The sequence below is a fragment of the Jaculus jaculus genome, chromosome X (assembly GCF_020740685.1).
Source record: "Jaculus jaculus isolate mJacJac1 chromosome X, mJacJac1.mat.Y.cur, whole genome shotgun sequence".
NCBI lineage: Eukaryota > Metazoa > Chordata > Mammalia > Rodentia > Dipodidae > Jaculus > Jaculus jaculus.
Window position 1 is genome coordinate 63,104,955 of NC_059125.1, and position 16,299 is coordinate 63,121,253.

General features: G+C 46.3%; 1 protein-coding gene and 1 pseudogene across 2 annotated transcripts; both read left to right on the plus strand.

Annotated features, from left to right (window-relative positions):
* The first annotated feature begins 1,055 nt into the window (after window positions 1-1,055).
* On the plus strand, window positions 1,056-1,148 carry LOC123456889 (annotated as a pseudogene).
* Window positions 1,149-3,043: 1,895 nt separating this feature from the next.
* Gjb1 (gap junction protein beta 1) lies at window positions 3,044-13,822 on the plus strand. 2 transcript variants are annotated; one of them, XM_045140817.1, is made up of 3 exons: window positions 3,044-3,141; window positions 3,383-3,440; window positions 12,320-13,822. In XM_045140817.1, the coding sequence occupies exon 3, from the start codon at window positions 12,336-12,338 to the stop codon at window positions 13,185-13,187; it is 852 nt and encodes a 283-aa protein (XP_044996752.1). In that variant the 5' UTR covers window positions 3,044-3,141; window positions 3,383-3,440; window positions 12,320-12,335; the 3' UTR covers window positions 13,188-13,822. The 2 variants fall into 2 exon arrangements, with proteins under 2 accessions (XP_044996752.1, XP_004661013.1); XM_004660956.2 differs by lacking the exon at window positions 3,383-3,440 and having other exon boundaries at window positions 3,050-3,141.
* Window positions 13,823-16,299: the final 2,477 nt, after the last annotated feature.

Consider the following 16,299-nt stretch of genomic DNA (forward strand, 5'->3'; position numbering starts at 1 on the left):
ATATTTAAAAAGAAAAAGAAATGCTAGTCTTTTCCATTTACTCTATCTAAACTTGACTCAACAAGAATCACAAAGAACCAAAACAGGGCATTCAGCCTCTCCCATCTCCCATGGATTCTGGCTCAGTTTCGTTTTATATAAGGTTACCAGATATTCTCTAAAGAAATTCCCTATCTGATTTTAAATGTCCTCCATGCTCTGAGTCCCTGGTTGACTGATAGATGGTTTCTTCCCCAACCACCCAACACAGAGCTGGCTGCCTCTTATCACCCAAGCATGCCTTGTTTATTCCATTTACTGTTCCTCCTCCTCAAAATGTTAGCTCTACCCTTTTTGTTTCTTTCTTTTTAAAAACATTTTTGTTTTTCGAGGTAGGGTCTCACTCTAGCCTAGACTGACCTGGAATTCACTATGTAATGTCAGAGTGGCCTCGAACTCTTGGCGATCCTCCTACCTCTGCATCCCAAGTGCTGGGCTTAAAGACGTGCGACACCACACCCAGCTTTCTTTTATTAAAATTTTTATTTATGAGAGAGAGAAAGAGAGAAAATGGGTGCACCAGAGCCTCCAGCCACTGCAAATGAACTCCAGAATCATGTGCCAGTTTGTGCATCTGGCTTATGTGGATACTGGGGAATCAAACCTGGTTTTGCAGGCAAGCATCTTAAGTGCTAAGCCATTTCTCCAGCCCTTCTCATTTCCTTCTATTCGTCTTTTACTTCTCTGTTCAGACCCTACCTCCTCTAGGAAGCCTTCCCTGATTCAGCTTCTTCATACGTCCTTTTAATATATATATATTTGAGAGAGAGGGAGAAACAGAGACAGAAAATGGGCACACCAGAGCCTCTAGCCACTGCACACGAACTTCAGATGTATGTGCCACCTTGTGCATCTGGTTTTATGTGGTTACTGAGGAATCAAACTTGGATCTTTAGGCTTTGTAGGCAGATGCCTTAACCTCTGAGTCATGTCTCCAGCCTTCATCTTCTCCTTTGAACTCCCTTAGCAGTCAATATCACAACCATGTCACTGAATACATATCTCAATAGCTTTGGCCTTGTATCCTCAAGAAGTTGATAAATTCACAGAGATTAGCATGGCCCCTGTGCAAGGATGACACGCAAATTCGTGAAGTGTTCCATATTTTTTTAAAAGAATGTAGCTGATTATATAAAAAGGAAAGCTCATTTTTTTCCTTCATGTAGGATTATTTGTTGATTTTTAATTGAGTGAAATATTGTGAATAGCAAAACTAATGTAAAATTTACAAAGGCATGAAAACGTTATACTGTTAATAAGACTAGTCATAAAAACAAAAAAAGAAGAAGTTGATAAATTCATGACCTGAGTGTGGTGGTTTATGCCTATAATCCCAGCCCTTAGGAGGCTGAGGTGGTAGTAACACTGAGTTTGAAGCCAGCCTGGTGTACTGAGTGAGTTCCAGATCAGCCTGGGCTAGAGTGAGATCCTGCCTCTAAAAAGAGAAAATGTTAGCCAGGCATGGTAGTGCAAGCCCTTAGTCCCAGGACTCAGGAAGTAGAGCAGGAGGATTGCTGTGAGTTCAAGGCTACCCTGAGACTCCATAGTGAATTCCAGGTCAGCCTGGGCTAGAGTGAGACCCTACCTTGAAAAACCAAAAAAAAAAAAGTTGGGCTGGAGAGATGGCTTGGCAGTTAAGGCATTTGCCTGCAAAGCCTAAGGACCCAAGGTTTTTTTTCAAGGTAAGGTCTCACTCTACCTCAGGCTGACCCGGAGTTCATTATTTAGTCTCAGGGTGACCTCGAACTCCCAGCAATCCTCATACTTCTGCCTCCTGAGTGCTGGGATTAAAGATCTGTGCCACCATCCCCCGCCTATGGACCCAAGATTGATTCCCCAGAACCCACAAAAGCCAGATGCACATGGCAGTGCATGCATCTGGAGTGCGTTCACAGGGTCTAGAGGCCCTGCCATGCCCATTCCCCTGTCTCTATCTCATTCAATAGGTAAATGAATAAAAATAAATTTAACTTTTAAAAAAAAGTTGGTAAATCCCTTTTTGTGCATATGAGGTGTTGGGGGATTAAACCCAAAGCTAGGCAAGGGCTATACACTGAACCACACCCTCAGTCCAATAACAGTGGATATGTTCTACCTTCCTCTGACCCCTGAACCCAGCACGTAGTCTCCTGTTGCCTCCCAGTAGGTCTGCAGGAAAGACTTTTCTGCTGATGTATCTAGCATAGCCCATATTCAGCAGAGAGACACTGAGGCCCTGGCTTGCTTTCTGGAGGTCAGCTCAAACAGAAGACAGAGGACTACATGTTGCTGACTTCTCTTATTTCTTCAGTGCCCCCAAGCTGTAAAATGACAAGGGTCTTCAGGTAAGCCCTCAGTAGTGGGGGCCTTGACACTAGATGGGTCCCTCAGTTAATGGTTGACAGTCTCTGTTTACCTAAATGATTACCAAGATTCACTGCTTTCATATGATACACTTTGAAGTTCAACTGCTTGGGCCCCAAGGTTAGAAAATAATTTTTGAGGAGGCTTTAGAGTTCTGAGATATAGTCACAAAGTACACGGACAATAAGCATATGGCCAAAGGACACACAGTTACTGCCATGTGGATGGGGAGTACTGTCACCCCCCATCTTGACCTCAGGTGCTTTTGTCCTCCGTATTGCCACATAGTTGTAGAGGTTGGGGAGGGGTGGGGGTAGAAGAGATGGCATCTAATACGAGAGTCATCTCTGCCACGTGCCTGCACAGGGGCATCTAAGGAAAGGGATGTGAGACAGCTGAAGGATGTTAAATAGCCAAAACTAGTTCAGCCCCCTGGATAGTTCAAACATGGGCACATAGTTGACAAGGATTCCTCTCCATCTGGGATAGAGCAAGAAACTCAGGATAGGGCTTCAAACCCATTGGGAGCGTAGAGGATCAATCTTTTTTAATGATTGTGTGTGGAAGGGGGTGGGGCTGGTTAATGTTTCTCTTGTTCCTCTTGTTCCTCTTGGGCTGTGGGCCATGTCAAGCTCAGGCCCTAGCTTTATTGTCCCTCCCCTGGGCTGGGCTGACAGTGCCTAGTGGCATAAGGCAGAAACGCCTGCAGACATTCCCTGGGAAAGGGCAGCAGGAAACAGGTGTGGCAGTGTCAGGGAGGTGAGGAGTCTGGGTACTGACGGAGGGGGGTAGGGAGGGCTGGCATGGCACTGGGGTACAAACTGGGGCCTTCTCTTGATTTCAGCTTCCAGCTACTTAGGGTCATTTTGTGCTTTCCTCTGAGCCGGAGTACCATCCCTCCTTGCCAGGTGCACAGCTGCTTAGCTTTTCTGCAGTCTCGAACTCTTACCCTCTTTCCAGGCTCTAAATTATTTCTCTTTCTCTTTTTTTCTCACCCAAGGATTCCTTTCATCCACGTAGGGTGAGATTCCCAGGGAGAACTGAAGGACTCGCTTGAGGTAAAATGGTCAAGCTCACCTTTCTGAGACATTTTGTGGTACGCAGGGTTAAGGGTCAGTAGGATCATTGGGCAATACTAGATGCTGTTTTCCTTACCTGATTACAAGGTAAACCACGTATCTTCACAACATGGGGGTATGGGTGGATGAATACAGATCCCTGAGAGTGCATAGGGCAAGCCAACAGGGTCAGGGATATGGACACAGGCCTTTCCATTTGCTTGAAGAGGAAAAGCTCTAAACTCAAGCTGAGCTTGGGGTAACTGATGATTTGAGGTTCTACAGGACTGGTGGGCCCCAGCTGTTTGAAAGTTGTTCCAGCTGTTGGTAATGGCATAGCAGAATACATAGAATTAGAAAATGAGATGCAGAGAGAACAGGGAAAAATATTCTAATGAACATAAGTCATGGGTTAGAGACTTGGGCTTAGAAGAGGGGTCAGTATGACTTGCAGTCTGAGTTCTATCACTTGTTTAACAGCTATGTGATGTCACAACATTTTACCAGGCATGATGGTATATGCCTATAATCCCAGGATTCAGGAAGCTGAGGCAGGAGGATAATGAGTTCCAGGATAGACTGAGCTATATGATAAAACCCTGTCTCAAAAACAAATTACTTGCCAGGCATGGTGCTGTATACCTTTAATCCCAGCATTCAGGAGACAGGGGTAGAAAGATCGCTGTGAGTTCAAGGCCAACTTGAGACTACATAGTGAATCCCAGGTCAGCCTGGGCTAAAGGGAAGCCCTACCTCAAAAAAAAGTTACTCCATTTTTGAGCTACTATTATCTCATCTGTGAATTGAAAACAACAGTTTGTGGGATTATTTTAAGTTTGAGAGTTCATAACCATACAGTTCCTATTCACATTAGGCATTCCGTAACTGGTAACTATCATGAGGAACCCAAGTAAACAGTAATAGGAAGTCAAGTGGGTGGTGGAGGAATAAGTAGAGGTTGAAATAGTGGTAAGGTAACTAATATTGACGTAAGTTTTATGAATAGATCACAGCAAGGAGAGGGAAAGAGAAGTGCGGAGTGAACTAAACAGGTCATCATGAGCAAGCCTGGCCAGGGTGGAGGGTTAAATCTAGTGCCTGAGATACTGTAATACCGCAGGGTGGAGGTGGGAAGATAAGCAGGGCTAGAGAAGGAGCTGGAAGTGGAAGAGATTGGTCTTAGCCACACCAAACTGATGAAGATAGCCAGAAATTCAGAGCAAAAATCTCTAAGCCCCACACCCTTCTTGACCATAGGCAGCCTGTGAAACAGGATGGGAGCATAGAGTTGAAGGGTATATATTTTTTTAGGGTTTATTGTTGTTGCTTTGAGGCAGAGTCTTGCACTAGCCCAGGAACTGACTATGTAGTCCCGGGCTGGCCTCAAACTCACAGAAATCCTCCTACCTCTGTCTCCAGAGTGCTGGGATTAAAGGTGTACACCAACATGCTCAGCTTTTTTTAAAATTTATTTAAAACATGGGCTCATGTCATATAGCCCAGGCTGGCCTCATGTATATGTAGCCAAGGATGACTCTGTACCCTCGATCCTCCTGCTTTTACTTCATGCTGGGATTATAGGCATGTGTTACTTTGACCAGTTTTTTGAGTGCAGGGGATCAAACCCAGGGTTTCATGCATGCTAGGCAAGCACTCTTACCAACTGAACCATATCCCCAGCCCTGGTTTCTGAGTGTAACCTCATCTAGTCCAGCCAGGCTCCTGTTTTGCAATCTCCTCAAATATAAAAATTATTGGAAGGAAAGCCAGAGGTGATGAATGTACTATGCCTGTGTGCATGCACATACCCACATGGTCTCAGAATACACAGCCCTGAAAAAGAGAAGCCACCAAAAGCAGTGCTATGTACAAAGACTTTAAAGTCAAAGGAAAATAAATATGGAATTTGATTCTACTTCTTGGCAGCAGTGCAATTGCCATTGAAATGAGTTTCTTAATCTCTCTGAGCCTCAACTTCCTGGTCTGAAAAATGGGGATAACATTACATAACTGTTTGTAAAGACTGAGAGAAATCTCTTGCTTTTGTATTTGCTGGGACAAATCAAATTCAGAAGCCTGACAAGGACCTAGAAGCCCTACCTAATTAAATATGGAGCAAAACTTGCCTGGCGCAACTCAGCCTATCAATATCTGGACTTTAACCCAAAGTCAGGAAAACAGTTTGGATTTCAAAACCAGGTCGCTCCCCTGGATGTTTTCTAAATGCAACCCTTGAGGTATTTCTGTTGACACAAGAAAGCACAAGTTGAAATCCCAGTGACCATACAAGGGTTCTTAGGGGCCCTAAAGGGAGCCACTAGCTATGTCCTAGAGAGCTCAAGAAGGAAAGAGCAGAGAACTACAAGGACTTAGAAACTCAGGGGCAGTCAGGAGGTCTATGGGGTAACCCTAAGGGGAAGAGAATAGAAAACACCCAAGGTTTGCTTTGAGATTCATAGAAACAGCCCATGAAGAGTAAGGAAAAAGAAAAAAAAAAAAAGTCAAGAGGCCAGTGGGCATCCTGGGAATGAAGGAGAGAGGTGTCAGTTGATGGGAAATAGAAGACCAGTTTTGGACCTCCTTGTTTCTAAAAGCTACCCATAGAAAGAAAATTAAACCAATGCAAGGCTATAAAGTCTATGGAAAGAATATGGGCTCTGACAGCAGCCTAACCTGGTTCAAATCCCAGCTCGGTCACTTGCTGACCGTATGACTTTAGAGCATGACCTTCTTTTGTCGCAGTTTCTTCCTCTATAACATGAGGCTAAAAGTAACATCTTCCCTCCTAGGGCCGTTATGAGAATCACAGGATAAAGTTCATGTGCATAGGCCTCGCACATACTTAACACATGCTCAGTTAATTTCTTTTTTAATATGTTTTATTTGCAAGCACAGACAGACAGAGAGAATGGGGGTACTGGGTCCTCCAGCCTCTGCAAACAAACTCCAGATGCATGGGCCACTTTGTGCATCTGGCTTTATGTGTGTAGTGGGAATTCAAATCTGGGTCTTTAGGCTTTGCAGGCAAGTGCTTAATCACTAAGCCATCTCTCCAGCCCTCAGTAAATGTTTTTAAATGGTTTAGTTTGGTTTTGCTGCCCTCGTGGTTGAACCTAGGGCCTCATGCATGGTAGGCAAGCACTCTACCACTGGGCCACATCCCTAGCCCTGTGTGTGAAAAGCCTAAAAACTGGAATTCACTATGTAGTGAAGGTGGCCTTGAGAATACAGCAGCTCTCCTACCTCTGCCTCCTGAGTGCTGAGTGAGCCTCCATGCCCAGCTTTTTTTTTTTCAGACAAGGTCTCAATGTAGCCCAGGCTGGCCTTTAACTCATGATTCCCCTACCTCAGCATCTCCAGTGCTTGGATTATAGGCCATAAACCATCACATCAAGCTCTTTTATCTCCTCTTTTTTTTTTTTCCTTCATTCCTTCTTTTTATTTTATTTTATTTTGCCTTTTGGTTGAGAGAAGGTCTTACTATGTGGTCCAGGCTGGTCTCACTGACACATTTCTTGGAAACTGTATGCCCCTGACAGCATCTTATTTATTTATTTATTTGTTTGTTTGTTTATTTATTTATTTATTTTGTATGTTAGAGAGGCAGAGAGAGAGAGAGAGAGAAAGAGAGAGAATGGGCACACCAGGGCCTCCAGCCACTGTAAACGAACTCCAGATGCATGTGCCACCTTATGCATCTGGCTTATGTGGTTCCTTGGAAATCAAACCTGGGCCTTTGACTTTGCAGGTAAGCACCTTAGCCATTAAAGCCATCTATCCAGCCCTCTGGCAGCATTTTTGCCTTCAGAATCCTAAACTTAGGAGAAAGGATGCCTGAGCCCCTATTCCCTCATGCTGGAACCAGATAAACAGTAGTTCACTGAGGTCTTTTAAAAATATTTTTTGAGCCAGGCGTGGTCACGCATGCCTTTAATCCCAGCACCAGGGAGGCAGAGGTAGGAGGATTGCTATGAGTTCGAGGCCACCCTGAGACTCCATTGTGAATTCCAGGTTAGCCTGGGCTAGAGTGAGACTGTACCTCAAAAAAACAAAAAAAATATTTTGGGGGGCTGGAGAGATAGTTTAGTGGTTAAGCACTTGCCTGTGAAGCCCGAGGACCCTGGTTCGAGGCTCAGCACCCCAGGACCCACGTTAGCCAGATGCGCAAGGGGGCGCATGCATCTGGAGTTCGTTTGCAGTGGCTGGAAGCCCTGGAACGCCCATTCTCTCTCTCCCTCTTTCTCTGTCTGTCACTCTCTAATAAATAAATAAAAATAAAATATTTTAAAAAATAAAAAATATTTTTTTTATTTATTTACTTGAAAGGAGAGAGAGAGAGAGAAGAGCACACCAGGGCCTCTTGCCACTGCAAACTCCAGATGTATGCACCACTTTGTGCATCTGGATTTATGTGGGTACTGGGGAATTGAACCCAGGTCATCAGGGTTTACAAGCAAGCGCCTTTAACTGCTGAGCCATCTCCCCAACCCTGATGGTTATTTTTTTTTCTCTCTCTCTCTTTTCTTCATCTAGTTTTGTTTTTCTGATGGTACCTCACTACATTACACAGGCTGGTCTAGAACTCTCTCTCTTTTATTAGTTTTCCTTTAGTTTTTCATGGTAGGGCCTCACTCTAGCCCAGATTGACATGGAATTCACTGTGTCGTCTTTAGCTGGCCTTGAGCTCACAGCGCTCCTGTGCCACCACGCTGGCTTCACTCTCTTTAATTAGTTTACATTTTAAAATTTTATTTATTTATTTATTTACTTACTTACTTATTTGTTTTTTGCTTTGTTCAAGGCAAAGTCTCACTCTAGCCCAGGCTAATCTGGAACTCACTCTTTTGTGCCAGGCTGACTTCCAACATCTGCCTCCTGAGTGCTAGGATTAAAGGCATATGCCACCACGCCAGGCTTTTTTTTTTTTTTTTTTTTTTAGAATTTTGTTTATTTATTTGAAAGTAGAGAGAGAAAGAATGAGAATGGGCATGCCAGGGCCTGTGCCACTGCAAATGAACTCCAGACACATGCACCACTTTGTGCATCTGGCTTTACATGGGCACTGGAGAATCTAACCAAGATCTTCGGGCTTTGCAAGCAAGTGCCTTTAATTGCTAAGCCACACCTCCAGCCCTTATTTTAATTATTTTTTAGACAAGGTCTCATGTAAACCAGGTTAGCCTTGAATTGTGTACTTGAAACTGGCTTTGACCTCCTGATCTTCCTGCCTCTACCTCCCAAGTGCTAAAATTTCTGGTGTGCATCATCACACCTGGCTTTGATCTAGAACGTTGAGCTCAAGTGATCCTCTTGCCTCAGTTCACTACCCCCAGTAGCTGAGGCTACAGCCCCTTCCCCAGTTTTTTTTTTACCTCACTCCCCAGCTTTTCCAGTTGCTGTTACCCTGCTCCTTCCTTTTATAACCAACTGAGACACTCAGGAAGTGAATACAAGACTTCTGGCTGGGCATAGTAGCACATGCCTTTAATCCCAGCACTTGGGAGGCAGAGGTAGGAGGATCGCCGTGAGTTCGAGGCCACCCTGAGACTACATAGTGAATTCCAGGTCAGCCTGGGCCAGAGTGACACCCTACCTCAAAAAAAAAAAAATATATATATATATATATATATATATAATGTATGTATGTATATCTTCTTCCGGTAGCCACTGTCCCTGTTGTGGAGGTGCCCTGGGGAGAGAGGGGCAGGAAATGTGCTGAATTTCCTCAGGTCCAGGCTTGGGTTGTGCCACTCACATCCAGTTTCCTGCTTCTAGCAAGATCTCCTGGCAACTCAGTGGCAGAAATGGTGGGAGGTGGGGAGAGGCCTTCTTTGTCTGCCTAAGGGGTAAGGGAGAATTTCCTCCCTACAGCCACTGGCAAGCTCATAAGCAAGAGGTTACAATATGCACTTGACACCGGAGGCAGGGAAGCAATGAAGCATTGAAACTGTCTGTTCTATGTCAGACAGGCACTCTAGGTCAACCACACAGCACTGAGGAGAAAAAAAGAGATGTGTGGGCTTGGCAGACCATTTAGCCACCCAAGGCAGCATTGTTTCTTCTTCCTGAAAAGGTTCTTAACCCCTTGATCACCACCTAAAACCTAGAGCTGCGCTAAGAACTCTTGTGGGCTGCTTCATTGAGCTTGCTGTAATCCTGGGTATTGGTCCCATTTACAGATGTGTCAGCAGGCTCAGTGAAGCTTGGTAACTAGCCTAAGGTTGTATTAGGTGAAGAACTAGGATTCAAACCAAAGTCATGTGACCCTTGTGTATTCCATCTCCCAACCTGCTCTTTGTTTGGTGACTTTTTGTTTTCTACTTCCGACTTGGCCTTACCATGTTACCCATCTGCCCATCCCCTGGAGGAGTTCCCTTTCCTGGACTTGGTATGTGCTCACACGTGGACAGTTTCCATGATTTCTGTGCTTTCCCAAGTGACATTAGCCTTTACTTTCTTTTATTTTAAAAAATATTTTTGTTTATTTGAGACAGAGAGGTGAGTGACAGAGAGAGAGAGAGTGTATGGGTGCATCAGGATTTTCTGCCACTGCAAAAGAACTTCAGATTCATGCACAACTTTGTGCATCTGGCTTTATGTGGGTACTGAGAAATTGAACTTGGGCCATCAAGCTTTGCAAGCAAGCACCTTTAGAAGCTGAGCCATCTCCCCAGCCCCTTTCTTTTTATTATTATTATTATTACTAATTTGTGCCTGTTTTTTTTTTAATTTTCCTTTTTTTTTGAGGTAGGGTCTCACTATCCCAGGCCAACCTAGAACTCACTCTGTAGTCCCAGGCTGGCTTTGAACCTCTGCCTCCCTAGTGTTGAGATTAAAGGCATGCACAACCACGTCCGGCTCTTTTCTATTTTATTTTATTTTTTGATTTTTTTTTTCTTTTCGAGGTAGGGTCTCACTCTGGTCCAGGCTGACCTAGAATTAACTCTGTAGTCTCAGGGTGGCCTTGAACTCATGGCGATCCTCCTACCTCTGCCTCCCGAGTGCTGGGATTAAAGGCGTGCACCACCACGCCCGGCTATTTTTTGATTTTTCAAGGTAGGGTCTCCCTCTAGCCCAGGCTGACCTGGAATTCACTATGTAGTCTTAGGCTGGCCTTGAATTCATGTCAATCCTCCTACCTCTGCCTCCTAGTATTAAAGTGCTGGGGGACTGGAGAGATGCCTTAGCGGTTAAGCACTTGCCTGTGAAGCCTAAGGTACCTGGTTGGAGGCTAGATCCCCAGGACCCACGTTAGCCAGTTGCACAAGGGGGCGCAGGCGTCTGGAGTTCTTTTGCAGTGGCCAGAGGCCCTGGCGCACCCATTCTCTCTCTCTCTCCCTCTCTGCTTCTTTCTCGCTCTGTCTGTCGCTCTCAAATAAATAAACAAGGGCTGGAGAGATGGCTTAGCAGTTAAGCACTTGCCTGTGAAGCCTAAGGACCCTGGTTTGAGGCTTGATTCCCCAAGACCCATGTTAGCCAGATGCACAAGGGGCACACACATCTGGAGTTCATTTGCAGTGGCTGGAGGCCCTGGTAGTCCCATTCTCTCTCTCCATCTGCCTCTATCTCTGTCTGTCACTCTCAAATAAATAAATAAAAATGAACAAAAAAAATTTAAAAAAATAAACAAAATTTAAAGTCCTGGGATTTAGGGTGTGCGCCACCACTCCTGTCCAGTCTTTTCTGTTTTTAGTTGTTTCCTTTGGATGACTTTATCTGCAAAAATCCAAGGAGTTTGCTGCTATAAGACTATATATAGTCTTTCTGAGTACAGTGGCGCACATCTTTAATCCCAGCACTGGTGGTTGAAGTAGGATCATTGTAAATTCAAGGCCAACCTGGCCTAGAGTGAGACCCTAGTTCAAACGTGCGGCGCATGTGCGCACATGCGCGCGTGCACACACACACACATACATACACACGTCTAATATTTTGCTGTAGACCTTTTTTATGCTTCATCTTACCCTCCCACTACTGGAGCTGCGTAACCTTGAGTGGGTTACAGGCTTGCTAAATGGGTCAAAAGAAAGAATGCAAGAGATGACTAGCACACTTCCTGGCTTGATAAATGCAGAGTTCCCTTTCCTCCCTCTAGCTCACCCAGACCCTACAGGGGACCTAAGCCTAGGAAAAACCCCGTTATGAGAGACGACCTTAGTCCAGTGCCTCCTGGTTCCCTAAAGTCCTGTCTTACGTGCACCTGTCTGTGTTCCATCTCCTCCCCCATAGCCATTCTTCTGGTGGGGCCATGGGGCGGGGGTGGCGATGGACCGGGCGGGCACAGAACAGGTGGGTGCAGGCTGGGTGTCCGGCGCTGGGACACAAGTGCTCTGTGTGTAGGGTGGGCGGAAGTCAGGGCGTTTGATCTGAATTCTAAAGGGTGTTGTTCAGAGCCCCACAAAGGTCCCATTGTACAGACAGTGGGTATAAAGCAGCATATGACTCCCCAGCACCGGGCGGTGATGAATTGGGACGCAGGCGCAGACCCAGGGACCACTCCCCCTACACAGACATGAGACCATAGGGGACCTGTCTGGGTGGCCTCAAGGATAGGCGCTCCCCAAGGTAATGACTTTGTTGGATTTGCTATAAGTCAGGTATTAAGGAGCTGGGGAAGAGGAGCCAAAAGGGATGGCTAATAGCAGAACAAGATAGGACTAATGAAGAAAGGGACTTAAGAGGAAAGAATGTTGGATGAATGTGAAGGGGGATGGGACTCAGGGAGGTCAAGTCAAGTGAATGAGGAGGAGGAGAAGCTGGCAGAGAGAGGTCAGTGAGGAAAGCTATGACTATCCTGCCTTTTCTGTCACTGATTCTTGGTTGAGATGAGGGGAGGGAGAAGGCGGCATTTATGGTGTTTCGTGCCTCATGTTTCACAGGTGTGAATGAGGCAGGATGAACTGGACAGGTTTGTACACCTTGCTCAGTGGCGTGAATCGGCATTCTACTGCCATTGGCCGAGTATGGCTGTCAGTCATCTTCATCTTCAGAATCATGGTGCTGGTGGTGGCTGCAGAGAGCGTGTGGGGTGACGAGAAGTCTTCCTTCATCTGTAATACCCTCCAGCCAGGCTGCAACAGCGTCTGCTATGACCAGTTTTTCCCCATCTCCCACGTGCGTCTGTGGTCCCTGCAGCTCATCTTAGTTTCCACGCCAGCTCTCCTCGTGGCCATGCACGTGGCCCACCAGCAGCACATAGAAAAGAAAATTCTGCGGCTTGAAGGTCATGGGGACCCCCTACACCTGGAAGAGGTGAAGAGGCACAAGGTGCACATCTCAGGGACACTGTGGTGGACCTATGTCATCAGTGTGGTGTTTCGGCTGCTGTTCGAGGCGGTTTTCATGTACGTCTTCTATCTTCTCTACCCTGGCTATGCCATGGTGCGGCTAGTCAAATGCGAGGCCTATCCGTGCCCCAACACAGTGGACTGTTTCGTATCCCGCCCCACTGAGAAAACCGTCTTCACTGTCTTTATGCTCGCTGCCTCCGGCATCTGCATCATCCTCAATGTGGCCGAGGTGGTGTACCTCATCATACGGGCCTGTGCCCGCCGAGCCCAGCGCCGCTCCAATCCACCCTCCCGCAAGGGTTCTGGCTTTGGCCACCGCCTCTCACCTGAATACAAGCAGAATGAGATCAACAAGCTGCTGAGTGAGCAGGATGGCTCCCTGAAAGACATACTGCGCCGCAGCCCTGGCACCGGGGCTGGCCTGGCTGAGAAGAGTGACCGCTGCTCAGCCTGCTAATGCCACATACCAGGCAGCCTCCCATCCAGCCCTTCACCACCCAGCCCTGAGCCTGCCCCTCTTCCTCCTCCCCTGCCGGTGAGCAGGCCTCTGCCTGCCAGGGATTACTCCATCAAAACCTTCCTTCCCTCCCTACTCCCCTTCCTCTCAGAGCCTTGGTGCTGAGAAACTGGAGGGCTGGGGAGCTGGACACCGCCTATGCATGGGTGCTCAAGGTTACTGGGCATGTGGGCAGCTTTTGTTGGCCATACCCCCTCCTCTTCCCTCTCCCCCTTTCCCTGGGACCACTGGGGACAAGAGATGGGTTGCTCTGACAGTGATTCCAATTATGAAACTAATCCTAACCCTGTGCTGTCAGAGAGCCCATTTCTGCAGTTACATCGGTGGGGAGGGCTATGGGCAAGCCGAGTGGAGGAGGGGTCCTGTAGACACGTGGATAGCAAGCAAGAAAAGGAGGTACTGTCTTATCTTGCCACCTGCCTTATGGGAAAAGAGGACAAGTCTGGGGTGAAGGAGTTTGGGAGGGAGAAGCAGGCAGATAAATTGGAGGGGGGATGGTCAGGGTTGCCCCTGTCTCCAGTCCCCAAGGCCTCTCTCTCTGAAACGTTACACATTAAACAGGATTTTACAGTAAATGAAGAACTGGCTTGAGTGTTTGTCAAAGTTCTTTGTCCTGCAACCTCTGACCTCCCTGGGCATAAGCAGGCCGCGATTGGCATTTTGCTGATCAAGAAAGGAAAGCGGCAAAAAGGAAGCTTGACTTGAAGCTGCAAATGGAGAACCACCGCATTCCTGGCCTGACAAAGCCAGACTCCGGGGCCATTCTCCCCTGCTGTTTGTTGTTCTCTGGTGTTTTCTGGGGTTTTGTTTGCTTGCTTTTTGTTTTTCCTCGTTTGTTTTTCTTTCTTTCTTTTTTTTTTTTTTTTTTTTCTTGTTTTTTCAAGGCAGGGTCTCACTCTAGTTCAGGCTGACCTGGAATTCACTATGTTGCCTCAGAGTGGCCTCGAACTCACAGACGATCCACCTACCTCTGCCTCCCAAATGCTGGGACTAAAGCATGTGCCACTACACCCAGCTTATTTTTTTTTTTCTTTTTCTTTCTTTCTTTTTTTATTTATTTTGAGGTAGGGTCTCTCTCTAGCTCAGGCTGACCTGGAATTTTCACTCTGTAGTCTCAGGATGGCCTCAAACTCATGGTGTTCCTCCTACCTCTGCCTCCTAAATGCTGGGATTAAAGGCGTGCGCCACCACGCCTGGCTTCTTTTTCATTTTTAACAGCTCTGTTGGGATCCAATTCACATGTGTATTTTCTGTGATTAAAAAAAAAATTAAAAGCCGCCCGTTGTGGCGCATGCCTTTAATCCCAGCACTCAGGAGGCAGAGGTAGGAGGATCACTGTGAGTTCGAGGCCACCCTAAGACTACAGAGTGAATTCCAGGTCAGCCTGAGCTAAAGTGAGAATGAGCCTACCTCAAAAATAAAATAAAATAAAATAAAATAAAGCCAGGTGTAGTTATGCACAACTTTAATCCCAGCACTTGGGAGGCAGAGGTAGGAGGATCGCTGTCTGAAGCTAGCCTGGAACTAAGTGTGAGTGCCAGGTCAGCCTGGGGTAGAGTAAGACCCTACCTTCAAAAACAAAAAATAAATAAAAGAACAACTCTTGTAGGGCGTGGTGGCGCATGCCTTTAATCCCAGCACTCAGGAGGCAGAGGTAGGAGGATTGCCGAGAGTTGGAGGCCACCCCGAGAATACATAGTGAATTCCAGGTTAATCTGGGCTAGAGTGAGACCCTACCTCAACAAACAAACAAACAAACAAACAAAAGAACAACTCTTCTGGAGAGACAGAAAATGCTAGAGGAATATTTCAGGTCAAGGTCAAAAAGAGTGGCACACATTCCCTGAGTACCCCAACTAGGCTTTTTCCCTATGCTCCTGAGACAGCTGTCCTGTTGTTCCCTGGACATTAGCACCTGATGCCCCTCCTGACCCCTGCACTGTGGACTCAACCCCTAACCCCATCCGCCTCCCCAGTCTTGTCTTTGTTGACTGCTTTCTGAACCCATCCTTCCCAGTCATAACTCAGGCATGTTGGAGCACTAGTTTCTTGCCAGCACCCTGTCAGCTGCCTAAGGAAAAGCCTCAGGCTGAGACTTGACAAAGCTGGGTTCCAGTCTTGGTTATGCCAGTTATTAGTAAGGTGTGCCATTCTCCGAGCCCATTTCCTTTCCCTGTGTGTTAACAGGATCTGGCACTTTTCTAAGCTCTCTTCAACACTGGTACATGTTTCTAAAAGATCCCTCCCCATCCTTGTGGGGCCTCCTCTTCTCATTCATTGCACCAACAGAAGTGCCTCAGAGTCCAAGTCTCTAACAATAAATTTCCATCATTGCATCCCTATCCTTTGAAAGGACAAAGTATTGGCCACTCCCTCTACAGTATGTGGTGAAATGGAGGAAGAATACCAGAAAGGAAAAAAAAAATCAGGGATAATTTCATTAGAATTGTTCTTACTCCATTAAAAAGATAAAGATTAATAAAAAAAAAAAAGATAAAGAGAATTGAGTGTGGTGGCACATACCTTTAATCCCAGCACTCTGGAGTCAGAGGAGCTTTGAATGGGTCCTGAAGAACTGAACCCCAGGCCACCAGGTTTTATAAGAAAGCACCTTTAACTGCTGAGCCATCTTTGCAGCCCAGATCTTTCTTTTTAAAATTATATCCTGGGGCCGGGCGTGGAAATATATGGGCATGGTGATACATGCCTTTCATCCCAGCACTTGGGAGGCTGAGGCAGGAGGATCAACATGAGTTCCAGACCAACCTGAGACTACAGAGTGAGTTCCAGGTCAGCCTGTGCTAGAATGAGACCCCACCTCCCCCCCAAAAAAATTCTATTCTGGAGCCGAAGATGTATCACTTGGTAGAGTGCCTACTATGTATGAAGTCCTGGGTTGGAGTCCCCACAACTATAGAAACCAGGTGTGATGGCACATGCTGGTAATCCCAGCATGCCAGAGGTGGAAAGCAAACAGATGGGAAGTTCAAGGCCATCCTTGAACATGGGACCCTGTTTCAAAATAGAGCTGTGGTATAGCTCAGTGGTAGAG

Coding starts and splice junctions, on each gene's coding strand:
- Gjb1 (XM_045140817.1), top strand. CDS start 12,336: ATGAACTGGACAGGTTTGTACACCTTGCTCAGTGGCGTGAATCGGCAT.